At 43.2% G+C, this 20,546-nt stretch overlaps 1 protein-coding gene across 1 annotated transcript in view; it reads right to left on the bottom strand.

Annotated features, from left to right (window-relative positions):
- Positions 1–2,751: 2,751 nt before the first annotated feature.
- The window catches only part of MAPKAP1 (MAPK associated protein 1), an 85,905-nt gene continuing 68,110 nt past the window's right edge, over positions 2,752–20,546 (bottom strand). Inside the window, 4 exon segments of the mRNA XM_030461348.1 lie at positions 2,752–3,360; positions 5,010–5,107; positions 13,647–13,784; positions 18,399–18,539. Of these exon segments, the coding sequence (XP_030317208.1) occupies positions 3,235–3,360; positions 5,010–5,107; positions 13,647–13,784; positions 18,399–18,539 (503 nt within the window). The 3' untranslated portion in view covers positions 2,752–3,234.

Genomic DNA, 20,546 nt, shown 5'->3' with positions numbered 1-20,546 from the left:
ACCCTGTTGAGGGGTGGTTTTTTTGGTTTGTTGCTTTTTTTTTGGTTTTGCATTTAAGCAGAGGTGTGTGGGGAGGATAAAACATGGCAGTGCTCAACCCTTCACGCAGCAGTAGTAGGGGCAACTGGGCCCTCACTGTGCCTCAGGTGCTCCTGGTGGCCCCAGGCCCCACCATGGGCACCACAGTGGTGCCGGGGAGCAGCACCCAGCTGGGCAGAGGACACCCCCACACTGGGCCCTTGTGCCCCCACAGCTCTGTTTGTATCTCTGTCCTTGTCCCAGGATGGCACTGGGGACACTGTGTGGGGCTATGATTTAAGGGACATCACTTTAGCAGCAGCAGCAGCAGCAGCACCCAATCCTACACACTGCCGCAGCAGCGCATTTCATGAAATTCATGGGCCCATTACAAACATGTCTCCATAAATAACTCCTCCCATTAATCTCAAGGCTGCACCCAGGGCTGCATGGTATTTTTTGCCTGCTTGTCCCAGTGCAGGGTGGGTGCTGCATCTCTGCCCTGCTGCTGCTGCCAGAGCCCCTCCGATGCACCAGGCACCAACCAACCTAAAGCCAAAGGAGCCTCTGCCTTGGGTTGCTCTTGGCAAATCTTGGCAGAGACTTTCAAGAGCTCTGGTCAGGCCAGGATCCCCAGCGTGTGCTGGGAGCCATCTCCAGTTGTTCACCCTCACTGTACGTGTGCTCACTGACTCCCTAGGTCTGTGCCTGTGATTTTTTTTCTTTTTTTTGGCATGCTCTGCTCCACGAGGAGCAATCGGATGTAAAACTTCAGGTGCACGTGCAAACCAGATCCCTCTCCAACTGCAGAAGTCAGAGAACCTCTGATGTCTCCAACAGTGACTGATGCACACCAGGGAGAAGCCATCCTGGTTAAGTGAGCCAGCAGCCACCCTCTTCTGCCCAAGCCCAGCAACAAGGCATGGGAGGAACAGCTTGCTTTCCTGACCCAGTTGAATGCCCATCTGAATCAATTAAATCTACAACTACCAGGGAAAGACCAGCCCATGATGGATTTGTGTTCTGCTGCACACAGATTGCGACCATGAGCTGGGGTTTAACTCTTTCAGCAAATGCTAAAGAGCAGAAATGTCTGTGCTGAGGAAGAGACTGCTCAGCTCCTGCAGAGCTGTCTGTCTCCAGAACTTAAGGAAGATTTCCTCCATGTATTCAACTGATCTGATTTTTGAAAGTAAACGCAACTTCCAGCTTTTGAAGCAAATAAATTCCCCACAGGCTCCACACCACCCAGGAGCATCCTCCAGCAGCCTCGTCCCTTCCCACTGCCCTGCCCACACTTCCAAGGACACGCTGCCTGCCCCAGCTCCAGGAGGGGACTGCAGGGAGCACGGAGTGAGTGGAAGGTGGTTTATGAGCTGGTGTACCTGTGTTTGGTCCAGATGGGGAGTGTGGGCCACAGCTCAGAGAAGAGAAATTTTTTTATTATGTGAAGCTTTAGGCTTTACGGAAAGCAAATACTGCAGGTATTGAATAACCACTTAGAATAAATAAATGTAAACACATGGAAAAACAACATTATGCCCATGGAAACAAGGAGATTTTTGTAGTTTCTGATACTAACATAGGCAATCTCTTAGTTCAATTAAAAAGAATCAAAACTGGGTGGCAAAAGAGCATTCACATAACAACTTTAATGTTAAATAGTTCACAAAGTTGGTTAAAGGAGGCATTTACATTGCATTATTTGAGGGGTTTTTCCCCATTGCATGTGTGCTGCATTTGCACATATAAAATATTTTAAAAAATTAATATCATACTATAAAACATTGTTTCTCTTGTTTTGCAGATACCATGGAAGACTGTACAGTGAGGACTGGCCCTAGCGGTGTGGGCAGCACTCCCTCTCATGGCAGCACCCACACCAAGAGGGCTCAGTTTTAAAACCCAAGAACTAAATGCAACAGGTAAGTGACATACAGACCTCTCTGCCTTAGCATTTTATTCCTAAACTACTTGTTAAGGCTCAGAAAGTTTTCTCTATACAAAAGCAAGGTAGGACCCTGTAAGAGGTGAGGCTGCGGCAGGAGGAGCCCGAGGGACCTGCAGCCCCGTGCCCCGGCTGCAGCTCAGTGCCTCTGGGACTGGGGCATTGTCTTGTTACAAAATTCACAGCAGCAGCACAGAGAGCTCCAGCTTCAACGACTTGGAGAGATTTATGAAAGACACCTCTGGTGACCTGAACCAAAAATGCAGCTCTGGTTCCCACTAATCCCATTCCTGTGTTCCCTGATGTATTAAAGATGGACAAGGCCAAAATAGTTACAAATCCCAGTACAAAGGAGGTCTTAATTTTTATGTTTGAAGAATAATATTAAAGTGAAGGCATGTCTCAGTCCTCAGGTGCAGGCTATGTCTGAGAGCAAGAAAAGACCCAGCGCGCAGCAGCGTGGACCACAGTGGGTGTGGACAGGAAGATGCTCTCCTTTCCACTGCCCAGATGCTGCCCTGGTTTTCAAAACACTGTTGCTGACTACAGCAAAGAACTTCTAATAAAAGGTATGCAAAGCTGAAAAGCACAGTTAAATAAAAATATTTTTGAACAAAACAAACCACAACACACTTGACTGGCTCAACGGCTCTTCACAAATTGCTCCCCTGCAACGGCTGCTGTTCCCTGGCTCACGGTTGCCTCCTGCACTTCAGCAACAGAAGTGAAACCATCTGGGACTGCAGCCTCCCCCCAAAAGAACTGTGCATCATATGGACCTTGAAAAAGATTACATCTGTTTATTAATAGTAAAAATGGATACATTTGTCCTACATTTTGTTTTTAGAAATTTGATCATGTCACAAGCAATACCTGTGTGTATGTGGGTGTATTACAGATGTATATAATTTATTTTAACCAGGCTGTGAAATAATATGTAATCACATCTCTTCTTGTGATTGTACATAATACAGTAATTAAATGATGCCAGTCTACGTCATTCTCTTATTTCTAATCAAAGGAACCTGAAGCGTAACAGTCTTCTTTCCAGCTGATATGGCTCTTTATTTTTGTCACAGGGGAGACTTCCCATCACCCACGAGGGATAATCTGTCAGCCGTCAGGGACGGGATAATTCAGATTTCTCGCCTGCCGCTCCCGCCTGTTGGCAGCAGGAGCCCCACAGTCCTGGCTCCCCCTGGCTTGGGTGGGAAGAACATTTCCTCTGCCTCTGAATTTGGCAGACAGGCTCTCCTCCAGGCCAGGTGTTACTGCTGTCCCGACTTCTTCTCCTTCTGGAAGCTAAAGCTTGTTCTCCTGCTTAGTTTTCTTTGTTTCTGAGCAAAATAATCTGCTCTGGCTGTGCTCGCTCGGGACTCTAGAATATAGTTAACCTGTAAGACAGGAAAGGGTGTTTAATGTCATCAGTGCTGCTGGGGGACAGCTCAGGGACCCTCACACCCCCTGCCCAAGCGAGCCTTTGGTGTCCATCAACAAAACATCACTGGAGACAGCCCAGAGCTCAGCATCCCTCTGCCACCCAAACCTCAGGGTGAATGCAGCAGGTGGGGAAGCCCCAGGGTGCTGGTGTGAGGTTGCTGGTGTGAGGCTGCTACAAAAGACCTTACCAGCTTCAGTAAAAATAACTCTTTCATGATGATGTTTGCACACTCAGCCAATCTCGTTGCTGCCCTGTGTTTTGGCACATTTTACTTGATGAAAGCATTTTAAAATGATATTTAACAAGCCTGCAATTCCCTAAATTTATTATCTCCAGTGCTTTGTGATAATCACATAGATAATTTTAATGGAAGGTTAATGCAAGAATCAAAAAGATAAAAATGCCCTTTGGTCTGCCATTAGCTGGTTAATATGCTGTGGCTTAAAACTTGCACAATTTTATGCACTGTAGAGTGTTTCACTTTCACTGCATATTACAGCTAAAGGCATAAAAATATAGGGAATTTTCATGGTCAATAAAGCCTTGGTCTCTCTCACTTGATCATGTAAAAAGCCTAATTTGAAAAGTCTGATTTTTCTGCATCTCCTAATGCTGATGGAATTGAAAACAAACTGGTAACTTATGCATGAAACCAGAAAATGTTCTATATAAACAATCTGCAACTTAAGACAAAAAGAACTGTTCAATAATATTTCTCTCTTGAATATTCATAGTATTCATAGCAAACTGAATTTGCCTTTTTTTTTTTTTTTTTTTAGCCTTCTTTTATAACCAGTCTCAGATATGTCAAATGTTCTGGGTTACAGCAGCTTATTTAAGACAAAGTAGGAACAAAAGAATTTGCCAAACAGTTCACAAAGTAAAACACCCCCAAAATAGGCTCACCTTCTATGTTATTAATAAAATTTTTTTTATCATGTCAGTTACTCAGCAAACCTCTGAACTCCACACAGAAAAAAAAAGCAAACTTAACAGATGGCTTGCCAAAATCACCACATTTAAATTTTAAATTGCTGCAAAATATTAGCTCCCAGAAAACTAAATTTACTCTTCCGATAGTGTTACAACGATTTGTTTCAGAAAGCAAGCCAGTATGTTTAGGTAATGAGCCACAAAAAAAGCAAACAATGTGGACAAAACATCAGGGTGAGAAAAAGGAACTTTCTGCTTGGTACAAACACCTGCATTTGGCACAGAGGAGCAGCAGCAGCAGCACCCAACCCTGCACAGAACCTGCACCCTGGCAGCCTCCCCCACAACCTCCTCCCCTCTCTGGAGGTGGAAACTATCTTCACACAATAAAATTTGGTAGTTTCCTATAAAATTCCTATAAAACCAGTGTCTCTATTAACCAGAAACATGAATAAAAGGAAATATTATATGCAAATAGGCAGCTTGCTCTATGGCTGCTTGAAAAATGAATAGAATAACAGGCATCAACTCCCCTGTTATGTTAAATGCACCCTTGTGGTCCTCAGGCACTGCACCCTTCATGAATTTCCAGAGCCTCCTGAGTACTTCCATGTTGAACAAGTGGTAAAACACCCAGGATTTTGGGTAACGTTAAAATTTAATACTCACCTTCAGTACAATTTCATTGACAGTAGCAGCATCTGATTCAAAGTAAAGGTGTTTGTAGTCATGATTGCTTAGATATGTAAGTTTAAATATTGCATGACCTGCAAAGATAAGAAAAAAACTGTTCAGAATATTCCTGTAAAGTTTCAGCAGAGCTCGTGTGCCTGACAGAAGAAAAACCCAGATGGTGATCTTAGCATACCATCAGCACGACAGAAGGGAGTAATGAAACGCTGACAGGCTTCTCATGTCATTTCAATTTAAGGCAAGTGGTGGCTTACAGGAGCAGCTGAACTCTCCTCAATAAAGTTCCTTTTCCTATCACAGCCCCACTGCAGGAAGCACAAGGATCCATCACATGGCTGGTTAGATCCTGCTCAGCCCAGCATTGGGGCTCCACCACCTTTAGGGCTCCTCCGCACAACTGTTCCCTGGGTTGTCATCATGAGCAGAAGATGAACATTATATTGAAAACAAAAGGCCAATTAACCCCAGAATCATCATTCCAACAGCTTCTCCCCAAAACACCACCCAAACCCACCCCGTTGCTCATGGCCAAGGGAAGCTGTTCCACTGGGCAGGGCACAGCTGCAGTGCTGGAATGTGACCCTCCAGCCAGGATCTGACTCCTGCAGTGGGACCCCCACAGTCACAGGCACTGCAACTTCTCTCTGGGCAGCACTGGGCTGCCCTGCTGCTCCTCCTGGGTGGCTACAGACACAACGTGTAGGAAGGGAAAATACCCTTCACTTGTATGGATATTCATGGCTTCAAAATGAAAATCAAGCCTATTCCATACGTGGTACTTGTCCCTCAGTTGTCTCATGATTTATTCAGTTCAGAGTTAGTAACCCATAAAGAAATGGCCATGTTGCTGTAACTTCAAGTCTTTCCTGGAGGAAAGCTAATTGAAATCTTATTTACATTATCTAATTCTCCAGATTTCCAAAAAGCGACTGATATATGCTTGGATCTGTGGCCAGAAAATTTGATATGCAAGTATTTTATCATGGCACGTTAATTAAACACCATTATGATGCACTAATCTCGAATATAAATTCTATAGTGAAAAACTGGCTAATAATAATAAAAAAGCCCCCTTTAAATCATTTGACAAATGATGCCTAGGTGGTACTAAAAATGCGGGAATTCCTGGCTGTGAGCTCGTTAGTATGTTAATGATTGCACCCCTGGCCCTGCCTGACTCTCCATTCAGCACCTTTATGATTCCCCAAGTGCTGGTGCCCTGTTCCCTGCCCCAGCAGCTGCCACACCTTCCTGGGACATTTAATATTGCACACAGTTACAGAAACTGATTATGACAAATTAAAATTAAAATGGCACAAAATATGGTCTGAAGGATTCCAACAAGGTTTGCTGTTTTGGTCTCGGAAGTCTACCAAGTGGTTCATGGTGCAGATCAGCACCCAGACCACCCCAGCCAGGGCTGCCCCTGAATCAGCACAAACCCTGACCTGCTCCAGGAAGCTGAAAGTGCAGATACAAAACCTCTGGCAAGGGGCTGGAGCCCCAGTTGGACACAGAGACCCATGTGCTGCTGGGGGACTCCCCCAGCTCTGCTGCACCAGCATCGCCTGCTGGGCAGAGCCACAAAACAGAACAGAACCTGAGTGTGAAGCTGGAGATCAATCACAACCTCCTCACACCTGAGGGAGACGCCCCAGAAAGCCCATCTTTCTTTTAGACCAGCGATCGACTCCTCCCGGGCAAGAACATTCCCAGAGCTGACAGCAGAAGAAGGCAGAGCTCCATCCCCAGCACTTGTCTGAGGATTGTGAGGAGTCAGCTCTTCCCATGACAACTGGAGCATCAGATGCCATTACCCACCTCAGTGGGGCCGGGGGCAGGAGGCAGAACTTGCCCCACTCTCCTGGGATCCAGCACCACAGACCCAAAGGCCCAGTGGGTGCCGGGGCGGTGTCGGTGCTGGGTGTTGCCGCACAGGCAGGGCATGGAACCCACTCTGTGCCCTGACAGTGATTTAGAGGAAAGACGCTGAGAAGACTTTTCTGTAAAAAGCCCCATTACTGCATTATGTTTATGTGCTCCGTGTCCACATTACACTATTTACAGCATGAAATATGAGTTCATTGAAACCGTAACTGGCACTTTGCTCTGCTACTATTCTAGCCAGATGGAATTTATGAATTGTGAGATTGATTTCCATTTCCAAGAGTGCTTAAATACGTGATGTACCTCTTTCCAATAGAGCACCACCCTTGACAATTCAGAAATCAATAGGAACCTCAATGGTTTTATATTTCCATACAAGAATATTTGGTAACAAACAGCAGCAGCTCAAGTGGCCTATGCAGCACGTGATGGTCAAATTAAAACAAATGCAGATCCTGCACAAACAGCCTCACTGCCACGACTCCTGCATGACCAGGGGTTGGTGTCCTTGAGGTTGTGGGTGGAAACACAAGAGTTCAGCTCCAGCACCCACCAGTGCTGCCCAGGATTGGAACCCCACAGAGAGGGTTTGATGTCGACCCCTGCAGGGGGAAAATTCAGTGTTCTGTAATCAGAACTAATCAGCTGTACAACACAAAGTACATGTTACTCAAAACTATGTTTATTTGCTAAAACTGTTATGGAAGATGAATGACAGAAACTCCTCTGTTAGCACAGGCTTCTGTCCTGGTGGAGGAACATCCCCCCAAGGCAAGTTTGGTACATTGGGGAACTTTTTTTCAGTCTGAAAAACACATTTCTTGCTTGGAAACATTTGAGGGACACGAATTTGCATAAGACATTTTTTTTTTAACCAAATCTGTCAAGTTTTGATTTCTCCTCTTCCACCTGCCAACCTCCAACTGTACCAAACCCTCTCTTTGGCCAGTGCCACTCTTTAGAACAATGTGCACTGAATTAAATCACTAATCAGATGAAGGACGAAAAGACTATTCATGAATTGGACAAAACAGAAAACAAACACTAAGAAATGCAAATTTATGTTAATTTTCCAATATACCTTGATGATTGCTTTGTCATTACAGGGCCATAAGGCAGAAGTCAACAATTAAGAGTTATTAGTGGCACCAATAGCTAGAGAAAGACCTCTCTGAAGAACGAAACACTTATGGCATCATTTGACATCATCACAGATTTTCACCATTTCAGAAATTATGACAGCAGGATCAAACCTTGCAATCTCTTCTCACGGATTCACACGGATTACAAAGAATTAGAAATATACTAGTGAAAAGGCAAGGAATGATGAAAATAAAATACACACAAGCAATCTTTCTGTACAAAGGCAGATTTACTTAAAACACTGCCTGACATGAGCTAACCTCTGCTCACCACCACTGCTATATTTAATTTAAAAGCCTTGGGGACAGCTGTTGTTTGAAATCCACATGTGCTACCTCAAAAATGATGTCATGACCCTGGGGTGTGCCTGAAGGTCCTACAAAAAAACCAAGTGCTGCATTACCATCAAAACACCCATTTGGATAACCTCCCAAAAGAAGAAAACTTAGAGGTTTTCTCCTAGGAGGACTCCCAGAAGTTGCACCACAGCTGTATTACCAGGGGTATTGTACCAAGCTTGGTTAGGGATACAGATTGAATAGAAATGTCCATCCTGCCCCCCAAACCTGCCCATGGAGCTCCTTTAAACCATGGTATGGCTGGACTGGGAACAAATGATCAGAATGTTAATAAAAACGATAATAGCTGCAGTCCTGCTGGCTTCCCCATCCTCTCAGGGAGCAGCTATTTCTGATCACTTTTCCAACAACTCAGGACTATCCATTCCACCACAGGCTTGTTATCAAACATTGCTTTAGTGGATGTTTTGTTTCCAGATGTTCTGAGAGCAGAGTTGCAATTAAAATGCTGCATAGAGCCACTTTTATGTCAAATTGAGGTAACTATTCACACATCTGGATATTTTTCCCCAAAGCCTTTTGTGTCTTCTTTTAATTATTCTGAGAGGTAGAATACTAATAAAGATTTCTGTGGGAATGGTAGAAATTGAGGTGGAACTTGGGGTTGCCCACAACCTCTTCACCAGCAACCTTGTTTGGGAAAAAAGGATGATAAATAAATCAAAATGCACTAAGCAGTGTTTCCACATGGCAATCGCCTCCTTCATTGCGTCTGCACCTCATCAATCACACCATTGTCTGCTTGAAAGGCGAGCCTTGTAAATGTCATATCCACTCAAGCCCAAGGAGAAGCGAATCAAAATGCAGCAAGGAGTTTTAATTGGATAGTGTAATTAAACTAAAAAACCCCAGCAGAATAGCTTTGACAGGATAGATGAAGACCCCTTTTAATAGGGCTACAAACCATATTTGTTAAAAGGATGAGGCAATGCATGCTCCTGATTGTGCTCCAGAGTACTTTTATGAAAAGGCTCTTCCATGGGATTAATAAGCTGCAGCCATGTTGGTGGGGCAGGGGCAGGAGAAGCCACCACCAACCCCCTCCTGCTCCCACCCACATCTTACCAGCAAACACCAAACCCACCCAAGCCCCCAGCCCCATCCTGAGCAGCAGTTTGGATGCTCACAACAAGCCTGAAGTTTGGGAACATTTTCTCTGCTGAAGCTGCTTTGTACCTTTTGATCAGCACCTGCTTTTGAGTCTCCTCTCAAGTACAAATTTTCTTCTGTTATTTCACAGTTGGCATTATTCACAGCAGGAACAGGAATATTAGGAACTAACACAATATTTTGTGCACCATTTGCAGAGCACATGCATAATTGTTGCCTCTCTGCTCTGGCTCCACTGCAGGGCTCTGAGCAAACGTACAACATCTCTATTGGAGCTCCCAGCACAGCAGGAATCTCTCCATGCCTTTCCAACACTTTCTGTATGTTTTTAGTCCTTTCATAACCCAATAATGAATTCATCAAATTAGTATTACCCAACACACATAATATGGAGAAACTGGATACTGAATTAAAACATCAAATACCTTTAGTTTTAAATGAAAACTACGCAGCAGCATTTCAGGCATCACTTTGGCTATCACTTACAGCCAGTATGAATACTGCTAGAAAAGCTATTTTCGTGCAGATGTAGAATTCAATGGGAAAGACTGACTCGTGTAGCAACATCAATCAAAACGTCGGCTCTGCTGGCAGCTCTCGACAGTAAGGCAGGTTCAAAGGTCATGGGATAAAGAAAAAGCCAAGCTCTGGTTCAGCTCTAATATCTCCTCGCTAGAAGTCTTGCAAAGGTACCTACCCCCCTCTGTACTAGGCAGCTTTCATTAATCTTCTTGCCATCTTTTTTAACTAGTCATGCAGAACCGCTCGATAGCGAGACATATAATGGGGAGGCCCTGTGCCTATTACCAGGTTAACACTCTGTTAAGCCCCAGTGCAACAATGGAATAAGAATTTAAAGGAAATCTTAAGCTGCAGGGTGCAAAGCAGGCAATTAAATTACAAACTGAAGTTATGAAATGTACTCCGTGACCTAGAGGACACCTTTGTTTAGACTACCTTAATATTAAGGATATTTTGACCTAGCAATTGAGGTGGATCTGCTTTATTAACACAAAAAAGTAGAAAAAGGATCACAGAAGATTATTCTTGAGTGTTTTGAGTACATGATCAATTAAATTGCACTAATTCTGCAGCTATCACAGAACCCTGCCCTGGCCAGCTCCCCACTCCTGCCCAGCACCAATCCTGTCCAGGAAAGGATCAACCAACACTGCTGTGCCTGGTCCACTGGGCACTTTGTAAAGAGGCAGTGGTCAGTGACACTTAAGTTCCTCCCTTGTCCAAGTAATGTAAGAGACATTAACAGAATCAGATTTCCTTTAAATTACACTATTGCAAAGGGATATAATTGTATTAAGTGTATTATGTTGCTTCCTTAAGAATTTATATTATGTACACTTAATTGAGATACAGAGCTCTTTTCAGCTATAAAAATGACAACTACTTTATTAAGGCTTAAATCTTATTTCTCAGTGATAGGATGCTTCCTTTCAAGACTCAAAACATTCAGAATCTCTCGTGATAATCAGACTGAACCTGGTTTAAGCAAGCTGTTTATATACAGTGTTTTCAGGTTCTAATGGCATTTGATCGAGCCAGCAGGGCCATTACCTCTTCCCTCTGTCTAAATTCAGGGAGTCTGATTTAATTTACAAATAAAAATTCAAATGCTGACCCAGGCCTACTACAAGGACAAACAAAAATCATCAGCCATTCCTGCCTACAATGCCCATGCTAATGGCAAATTAGATGCCAAAGCTTTCTGTTTTCATTTTCTGTTTCCACTGATCACAGCTCCAGGTTCTGGGAACTCACAGCACAGGAAAGCTGCAGCCCCAGCCAGAACCACCCCAAGTGCCTCTGTAAATATTCAGAACATGTCCTCTCTGTAGTTGTTGAGTCCTTTAACACTCACACAAGTACCGCTGCATTAATCTGTCTTTTCAGAGAAAACTCACAGAAGATAAGCAGGAGGCTCTTTACTATTTGCTACACAATTTCTGTTTTTACATTTCTGCAGAAAAGTGCCCGTAAACACTCTGAAACCTCCCTGATCTGCAGCAAGAGCTCACGGATATTAAACTGTGTTAATCACCAGGTTCAGAGGAACAATCGCTGCAGAAAGCTCCAGCTGTGCTGATCACAGCCACCACACTCCCCTCCCAACATCCCTCACTAAAACCTAAGGCTCCTCCGAACCTTTCACCCTCTGCAGAGTGCCAGGGGTCAGCCTGGCAGAGCAGCACCCAGGGGTTCCCAGCAGTGCAGTAACACATCCGTGGCATTTACACCTGGTGTAACTGTACAAGTGGTGTCACACGTGTGGAACACTTCTAAAATATGAGATGGAGCATGTTAGTGTTACAAGAGATAAAAACATGAAAACAAAATATATTGCAGAACTCAAAGACCTTATCTTCACTCAGCCTCTCTTTCTTTGCAATAATTCATTCAAGCAAGATCCGGAAATAATTTTTGATGTAAACTTTGCAACAAACATCTATCACTATGCTGATAAAAATCACAGACAAAACTTGTGAAATACAGTGAGTTTCATTCCTTTATGCTACTAAAATAACTTTTTTCCATTTAAAATTCAAGAGATACTGATCTGCTGTTAAGAGTTCTCCAAAATGTATCATCCTGAGATGTCACACTAAAAGTCTCTTCTACTGGCCAAAAATAATGACTCTTGGAACATCCTTAGTGAACTGGGAAGAGGTCAGCAGATTTCAGGGGGGAATTATTTTCTCCTTTTGGAATAATACTGAACACTTATTTAATGGGAAAAGTTTCTGATGGACACACAAAAATAGGTAAATTAAACCCCTTGGTATCACACAAAGGTTGCCTGTGTCATAACCTCTCCCAAGTGACCACAATTCTTCACTCAACAGTCTCCACATGAAGGAACTGCCCAGCTGCTTTGGGACTCGATTTGGAGACTGAAATTATGTCCCTTATTTGCCCCTGGGATGGCAGGATTTGGGTACAAGCACCATTTCCTACAGCAGCTGCTGGCAGGGGGGCTGGGGAGCCACATGCCCTGCAGGACACAGCTCTGGAAGTGTCTGGGGGCAGCTCAAAGGTCTCAGACTGTTGTGCTGATGGGAGCATGAGCTGGAAACCTTGGGTGTCAAGGCTGGCTTTTCAGACACAATCCCATTCAGAGAGTTGCATTTGAAATGAAATGTAGCTACAAACCCAGAGGTGTCAGTACACCTGCAAGCACAAAACTGCACCTTCTACTCTAAAGGCAACTGTTACAGTTTGGGCTGCTGGGACCTTAGAGACAACTCTCCCTGGGATCATGACTTCCCAAGGACCATGAGATCTTGCTGGAGAGACCGAAAAGGAAGACAATGACTAGACTATGAACATGGTAGTAGGAAGGGGTAATGAAGGGGAGAAGGATATAGTTCAATAATTGCTGATAAAATCTGTGGCAGCCATAAATTTACTCTTCCAAGAGAATTCAACAGATCATTACCTCTGTAAATATGTATCACATAATTCTCCCTCTCTGTCACCTTGCAGATAAGTACTTAATACTGAGCATCCCTACCCTGCAAAAGCACAGGTGTCATAAAATCCACCTGAGGTTTTGAACCACAGCTACTTTTTGAAAGTAGACAGTTACATTCAGGCACCACTGGGAGACATTGCTCAGCTCCCCAGGGACCATCCTGTGCTTCTGAGAACAAGCTTCACAGATACAGACTCTCATTACTCCACTGATACAACAAGCAAAAGCACTGGGCTTTTGAAGTGGCACTCTGAACTTCCCAGACTGTGACCTCTTGCTGACTGCAGCCTGAGCTGGGTGTTTTCTGGTAATTCTGTGGGATAGTGTGCTATGGGGCCACAGACCAGCCAGGCACAACCAGGGCACAGTGCTGAGAGCAGCTACTGACAGTGTGCAAGAAACACTTGTAATGATGCCATTAGCTGTGAGCAGCATTAAAAAGATACTCATAAAATGTGTATTTGTTTATGTTGTGTTCTCTGTAACAGAATCAAGTGAGATTAAAAACATCCTATAATGAATAAAATGCACCTATAGAAAGAAAAGGACATGGCAGTAATAATTCTTTGGACACCTAGCACATACAGGGAGAGAAGAGAGAGAACATAAATAAAAAGGACTACTCACTTGGGCTTTTTTCTTCCGCAAGGTCACAGGCACAGAGGAGTTCAGAATCGATTGAAATGGGTTTCTGCTTAATCCAAAACTTAGTGCTGGCCTTCTGATTAGTAACAGGGTCTATCTCTACCTTGTCTCCAGAAATACCTGAGATGAGAAAGAATGGAGAGCCACAACAGTGATCTGTTTAAGTGATTTCATATCAGCCATTTGACACACTTTATAAATCTTAAATGGGATGAAAGCATATTGCCCTTTTGGGCTTTTTGAAAGCACAAGAGCTTTTGAAACCAAAAGCAAACGGTTATCAAGCTGCATTGATAATCTGTATTCTATTCTCCTGCATAAGTATATCAACAAGGAAGAAACATCACAGAAAAAATTCTTCTCAGCACATACAGAGCTCTTCTGGAAGGCGTAGCTACATAAGTGGCAGGATTTATAAAAAGTACTGCTATTTTTCAGCCCCCACTGCTGTAGGTAGCAGCCACTATCACACAGGGTCCCTGCCCTGTCTCCCACCCAGCACACATCATGTCGCTGCGTGAGGACAACACCCACTTCTGGCACTACAGAAATGCTCTTTGCACTACCCAGGTTCTCATAAACAAAAACCTCTTGTCCCAGAGCCCCTGGGTGCTTTTACACTGCTGGGATTTTGAAGCCAGTTCTGATCTGTGCTTTGGGAGCAGGATGAGGATGCATGTGGAGCCTGACCGGGCATGAAGCTGTCACGCACTGATCTCATGGCAGAGCTCTAGTGATCTGGAGCAGACCACCCCTTGCCACCCTCCAGGTGCTCCTCCCCAGCGGTGCCAGGGCAGCAGGAGGTGCCCAGGACACTCACTGTCACCTCCAGCCATCTCATCACTGCGCTGCGGAGCCGGAGCCTCGCGCCACCACCCCGGTGAACAGCAGCTCATTGTTCAGCAGCTGTTGATGTGACTGAACAAGCTTCCCAGTGTGTTTTTTACATCAAGGCATGTGGAGCCTTAAAAATAATTACATTTCTTCAGCCATGAGTTATAGGCAAAGCTCACGAGAAAGCGACAAAAGGAAGCAATGGAGGAAAAAAGTATTTAAACATCATTTAACTCCTGCATCTCTGAAAAACCAGCAGAGATAACCTCTTCTCTCTTGAGGGTTCGGGCTGTGCTGCTTTCAAATGCATTATGCCTGGCTCATCTACAGCACAGGAAAACCTAAAGGACCTGAGGATAAAACTTTAAAAAAGATATGACAAAATAAAAGATGCCACACACATAACATCTCTCCCAAGCCCTCCAAAATTAACTCAGTATTTCTTACAGTCTGGTCCTAGCTTGCAGAATTTGCAAACCACATTCGTTTGTATTTTCTGCAACTCTCAAATCAAAGCATGCAGACACCCACGGGGGGCTCCCCCTTGCAGCCCTGTCCACTAACACAAAGTTACCTCCACCCTAACCCTGCTGCCATGAGAGTCTGTAATAACATCACCAACCCCCTCCCCCTGCTATTAGTCTAGGAATGTGCAGTGTCATTAAACATACGTCACATCAGAGAGATCACATTTCAATTAAGCATTGTATCAAGAGTCCAATTAACACAAGGACTGCTAGAACTAGGTAATTGGAGCAGGCTGGTGCAGTATCTGGAGCCCATTTTGTTTTGTAATTTAATTTTGGACAGATTATTTAAAATAAGTGTTGTTATTTCAATGCAATTGTTCATTATTCAAAATTGCATTTTCTGTAGCTTAAGGAAAACATGCAAAGTTGATGGGTAAGTTCTTATTTACTCACTGAAAAAAGTCCAGGCAAATACTAAAAATAAGGGTGCAAATTCCTTGTGTGAGAGTGTTATTTCTCATCCCTTCCTCTGAAAATGTTACCCCTGAAATATCCCTTAAATATTTTCACTGTATGGTCCTGCAACTTCAGAATTCACAGTCAGTCAATATTGTTAAGGCACCTTGTTAATTTGATAGGATTTGTCAGGTAACTCCACTGGAAAATTATATAAAACTGTTCCAGATGAACAAATGATAGTGACATGAATTAAAGTGATAGAACAATAGTGGAATATAAACCAGAAATGACACCCAAAGTGGCTGTTGATTTATTGCCATCCTGAGTTTGGTTCTGGGCTTCCATGTATATTAGTGCTACAAATCTGGGTCCATTTAGCAGAGAGATGCTCATACATACATCACCAGCTCCTGCTCCAAGCCAAGGTCACTCCCCATTGCATCAATCTTTTCAGCAGAGGCTACTTCACCAAGCATGGATTTTGTAACCATCTCGGATGTAACAGACTTCCTCCTCTTTCATCTTTTTTTTTATCATGTAAAATACACTTTAACTTCTATTATTTTTATCTGCAAATTGTTGCTGTACACTTCATCCATTATTTCTGTATCTCGACATCACTGGCTTAAGCTCACACGCATCCAAAGAGCACATTGACAAAGAATGTTGTCTTTTCTGTGTTATTGTTCTCACAATCTGAATGTGTTGAAACCTAAAATCAAAACAGTATTATGTATTTGGCTTCTGCAGTCTCTGTATCACAGCACAAATTAGTCATACTCAAAAAATTGAGTAAAAAAGCAGCTTATACTATTTTCTTAATTCATTCCTTTTCTCAAAAGAAATGTCATGGATGTATTAGTCCAGTAACAGTGTTCTGTTCTTGCTTCCTTTGTTGGGGTCTGCAACTGCCCCCCCTTTTCTGAAATACTTGCCAGCAGTCATTTTCCAAGACAATATGCTGCTTTTAGTTTTGCTCATGTGCTGTACAAGCAAATGTGTCTTATGATGAAATCTGTAGATTGTAAAACTGTTGAGAGCAGTACTGTATGTGCATTACACTGCATATGAGCTAAAACATAAAGCCCCAGACCTTAAACTGCTCTGGCTAAAGCTTTCCACTGTCATAAAACCATCAGTCAAAAGGTGGCCCTTCCTCCCAGGGTCACTTATGTATTGCTTTTTACTACAGAAAAACTACTCACAGTGTAGAGAAGATTGAGTTTACTCCAATATTTTCAGAAAATCTTGCCTCGGACTCAGAGACCAGGCATCCAAAACCCTAAAACTTCCAGAATGTACCAGTATGCACTCAGTAGTTCACAAACACAGCTCAGTATTGTGGAGGAGCAACAGAATGACCATGGATTCTCAGTGTCCTCTAGAAAAAATGTCCCTTTCCTATAGCTTCTACCCAGAACTGGAGACACAAAAATGCTGCAGAGAAAAGTCTTGTAACTGGTCATCACTCAGCTGACATGGAGCAGCTCTCAACCAGAGCTCCAGATGAGAAGTGAAAAACAATTAGATGCCATTTTTTCCATTTCAGACCATACAGAGCAGTCTGAGCTGAAGAAGATGAACACATAGCACTCAGCAGACCAGCAGTGCTTATTTTACCAGCAATGCTCCTTAAGTACCTGAAAATAATTCAGGAGAAACCCCAGCAACATACAATTATTTTGACTTTATTTAAAGGTTTGATGCTCTACAGTTACCCAAACTCTGAATACCCAACTGGGGTTTACTTTGATTTTTTAAAATATTATTAGATTATAAAAATCACACAGTCACTGTAGTGCCATCAAAGTATCCACGATCACAGATTGTTATAAAATGGAAATTTTATGGTCCTTACAGTACTGGACAGGGTCAGCTCCTTCTCTGCTATACAAGTTAAGCCATTTGTTTCATTTAACAGCTTTTCTCCCTTAACCATTTATCTTTAGTGATCTGTCATGACCTTTTCAAGCTCTTATTTCTGACACTTCGCAGATACAGTGAGTCAAACCTCACTGGAAGCAAACTATCACACCCAGATAGTTTGCTCAAAAGCAGAAAATGTGCCCAGGACTGGCCTGCTTCAGCACCATCAGATAAATCCTTCCTTAACAAGACAGTTCAAAATAAACTCAGAAAGCTTCTCCTGTAAAAATTTTAGACATATACTTCTATGTGTGCTTAAGAATGGTAGAAGGAAGAGGCAGAAGTGACCATAATACAGGAACTAGTATAGTTTACATTAAACAATTCTGCTGAATTGTACAGAATAAATGCATTTTGTAAACATGGCAGCACTTAATACTCTACTGCTGAATCATTTCTTCATGGAAGGTATTTGCAGGAATGTCACAGGTCACCTAGCAATGCATCATTAATCAAATTTTCACAATTTAAACACAAAGATAAAAAGCCATTCAATCATTTTAAAACAGTAATGGGGCTTTTATAATTCAAGATTCTGTCATCCCTTGGCCTCCAGGTTTTCAAAAGCATTCAGAAAGCTAATAAGGACAATATGAAACCTTTAGAGAACGCTAGTTTTATTTTGTTCCACGTCAAATCTCTATTTGGTTGTTGAAATCTTTCAGTCTCAGAAAAGGAAAAACTTAATCATTCCTAATTTTGCATAGCCTCACTTAAAAATAACAAAACAGTTGGCAAGAAGCTTTCCATTAGGAAGCCTAGATTAAAAAAACAGATAGGAGGTCATTATATAATGGCCTTCTTTCAGCAGAAACATGTGCTGGCTGATTGTGGAGAATAAAAATACTTAAATATTTTCAACTGAAAGCAATTTTTTTAACTGCTGAAATGCTAGCAATGCTTTCAAGCGATGTGCTCCACAATAAAACAGACAATATGATAATGACTGCTTTAAAAACACCCAAGATGGACAGTTTGCTGTTACAGATGGCCAAAGGTTTGAACCGTTCCATTTTCCGGAGCGTTACAGTAGGGATTGATTTACCTAACTGAACATCAGTGGTGAATCGAAGCCTATGGATCATGCTGACTTTGAAGGACTTGTAATGGTGGCTACTGAGCATGTCCTGAACTGTAGCTATATCGATCTGAGGGTCCTCCTCTGAGATCTCTTCTCCTCTTGAACCTGAAAAACAAACAAGCCAACAATAATGAATGAGAGCTTTAAAATGCGGGATATGAATTGTGTGGGCACAGCTGGGACACCTGCAGCTGCAGGTGCCTTTTTAAAAAGAGCAAAATGCTTGAGTCCATCTTGCCACAGGAGGAAATCCTCACCCTCCATCCTAAGGCACCATCAGCAGTTCCTTCAGGACATTGCAGCACAATCGCATTCCCACACCAAGAGCAGAGCCACCTCCCACAGCAGCAGATCCTCCTGTGCCACTGACACCCCTGGAGTGCAGCAGGTGGAATCCCCTGGGATGTCCCCAGCCTGTCCCCTGGGAGGGAGTAGGGTGTGAGGTTGACCCCAGTGGGTGCTGCCCTCAATATCTGCACTAGCTCAGTTTACAGTGTCCCCTGCAGTGGGACAACAACGCGGCCACTCTGGTCAGAGCCCTGCAGTAACAAAGCTGAGCTTTATTTACTGATTAGTATTCTCATTACTACTCCAGGTACCAGCTTTATGAAAGGTAACATCTCATTAAGCCAAAATGTCAATTACTGAAAAATATAACGCACTTTAAAGATTTTTTACATTTTATGACATTGGATTAACACCAATTTAAACATTACTATAATGCAATATATAATTTTGCAGAGTAATTTCTATGCCAGCTGCTAATAAAGCATCACAGCTCTAAATGATCATTCAGATTCTGTTAGATAAAGTGGTATAAATATGTTGGAAAACTGATTTAGCTTCTTACAGAAGATACAGAAGAATGACACATTTTGTTTAATATCCTAGCTAATGCAGTCCTAAAAGCCGAATCAACTGCCAGTTCAGAGTGCTAAATTTGCTGCAGGAGATTAATGAAAACTTTACATTTTTCTGAAATTTTAATAATGGGAAGATGAGATGATGGAATTTTAGTACGGGTTTTAAAGATCTAGCAAAGCAGGCTAAGAACTTGCCAGATATTTTTTTATTAATTTTGTTCAAGACTTGCAGAGCTGGAGCAGGGGATGCACACCCTGCTCCAGGACCTCAGCTCACAGGGAAGCTGTGGTGGGTTTCCATGCTTGGGCCAGGTCAACATGGGGATGGTTTGCCAGGAAAGGCCACAGCTCCCAGGGGTGCAAAACTCCAGCCCTTGTCTCAGACACCCTGTTCCTCTGGGCTGAAAGTATTCCCCTTCCTGTTAATTGAGCTGCAAATGACACTGCTTATGAAGCATATTGAAGCAAAGACAGCATTTGCTGTTAAATGAGTAAAAATTTGTGTTGAAAGCATCTGTCTACAAGATTCACTTTTGTATCCATGCACCTCCCAGGCTGTCTGTGGAGAGAGCAATGCCCAGCATGGGCTCCAAGCAGAGGGCTGGGGATGAGGGGGTAGTGAAGGGTTAACACACCGATGGGGCTGAGCCATTCGACTTTAAAGATTTCAAGAAATCAAATGAAACAGTCTACATGTGAATTTATGCAGAGCCATCTTAACACTGCAACCACTCCATGCTCCAGAATGACAAGATAAATTGTAATGGCTCCTTCAGAGACATTACAATGTATTTTGTCAAAGACCCCTGTGTTAATGTCTCTATACTATGGATTATCATAATGTATCATGTCAAACCCTCATGCTGCAGTACTTCAAAGATACACTGAGATATGTCAAACTTTTTGGTGCACTTAAAAGCATCTGGAAACACTGTGGTATGGCGGTGCCTGACAGTGGGGCAGGATGGTGGCAGCAGTCCTGCCCTCAGAGCAGCCTGGGACCCTCCTCCACCAATGGACACTGGTGAGATGCCACCATGGCACACCATACTGGGTTGAGATTCAGAACTGCAATTTATCAACCTTCTTCCAGCATCTCCTGCAAAATGTTCTTAAAACACTTCACAAGACCAAGCCTGGCCCAACCCTGCCGTCCTGCTTCCCGTTTTCCCCTCGCTGCCCCCCCAGCCACATGGAACTACGGGCAAGGGGGACACAGCACACTGACCTTACATGGCTGCTACCAACC

Source organism: Calypte anna, chromosome 17 (assembly GCF_003957555.1).
Source record: "Calypte anna isolate BGI_N300 chromosome 17, bCalAnn1_v1.p, whole genome shotgun sequence".
NCBI classification, from domain to species: domain Eukaryota; kingdom Metazoa; phylum Chordata; class Aves; order Apodiformes; family Trochilidae; genus Calypte; species Calypte anna.
Note: the sequence above shows the minus strand (reverse complement) of the source record. Positions and strands in the feature narration are given on the sequence as shown.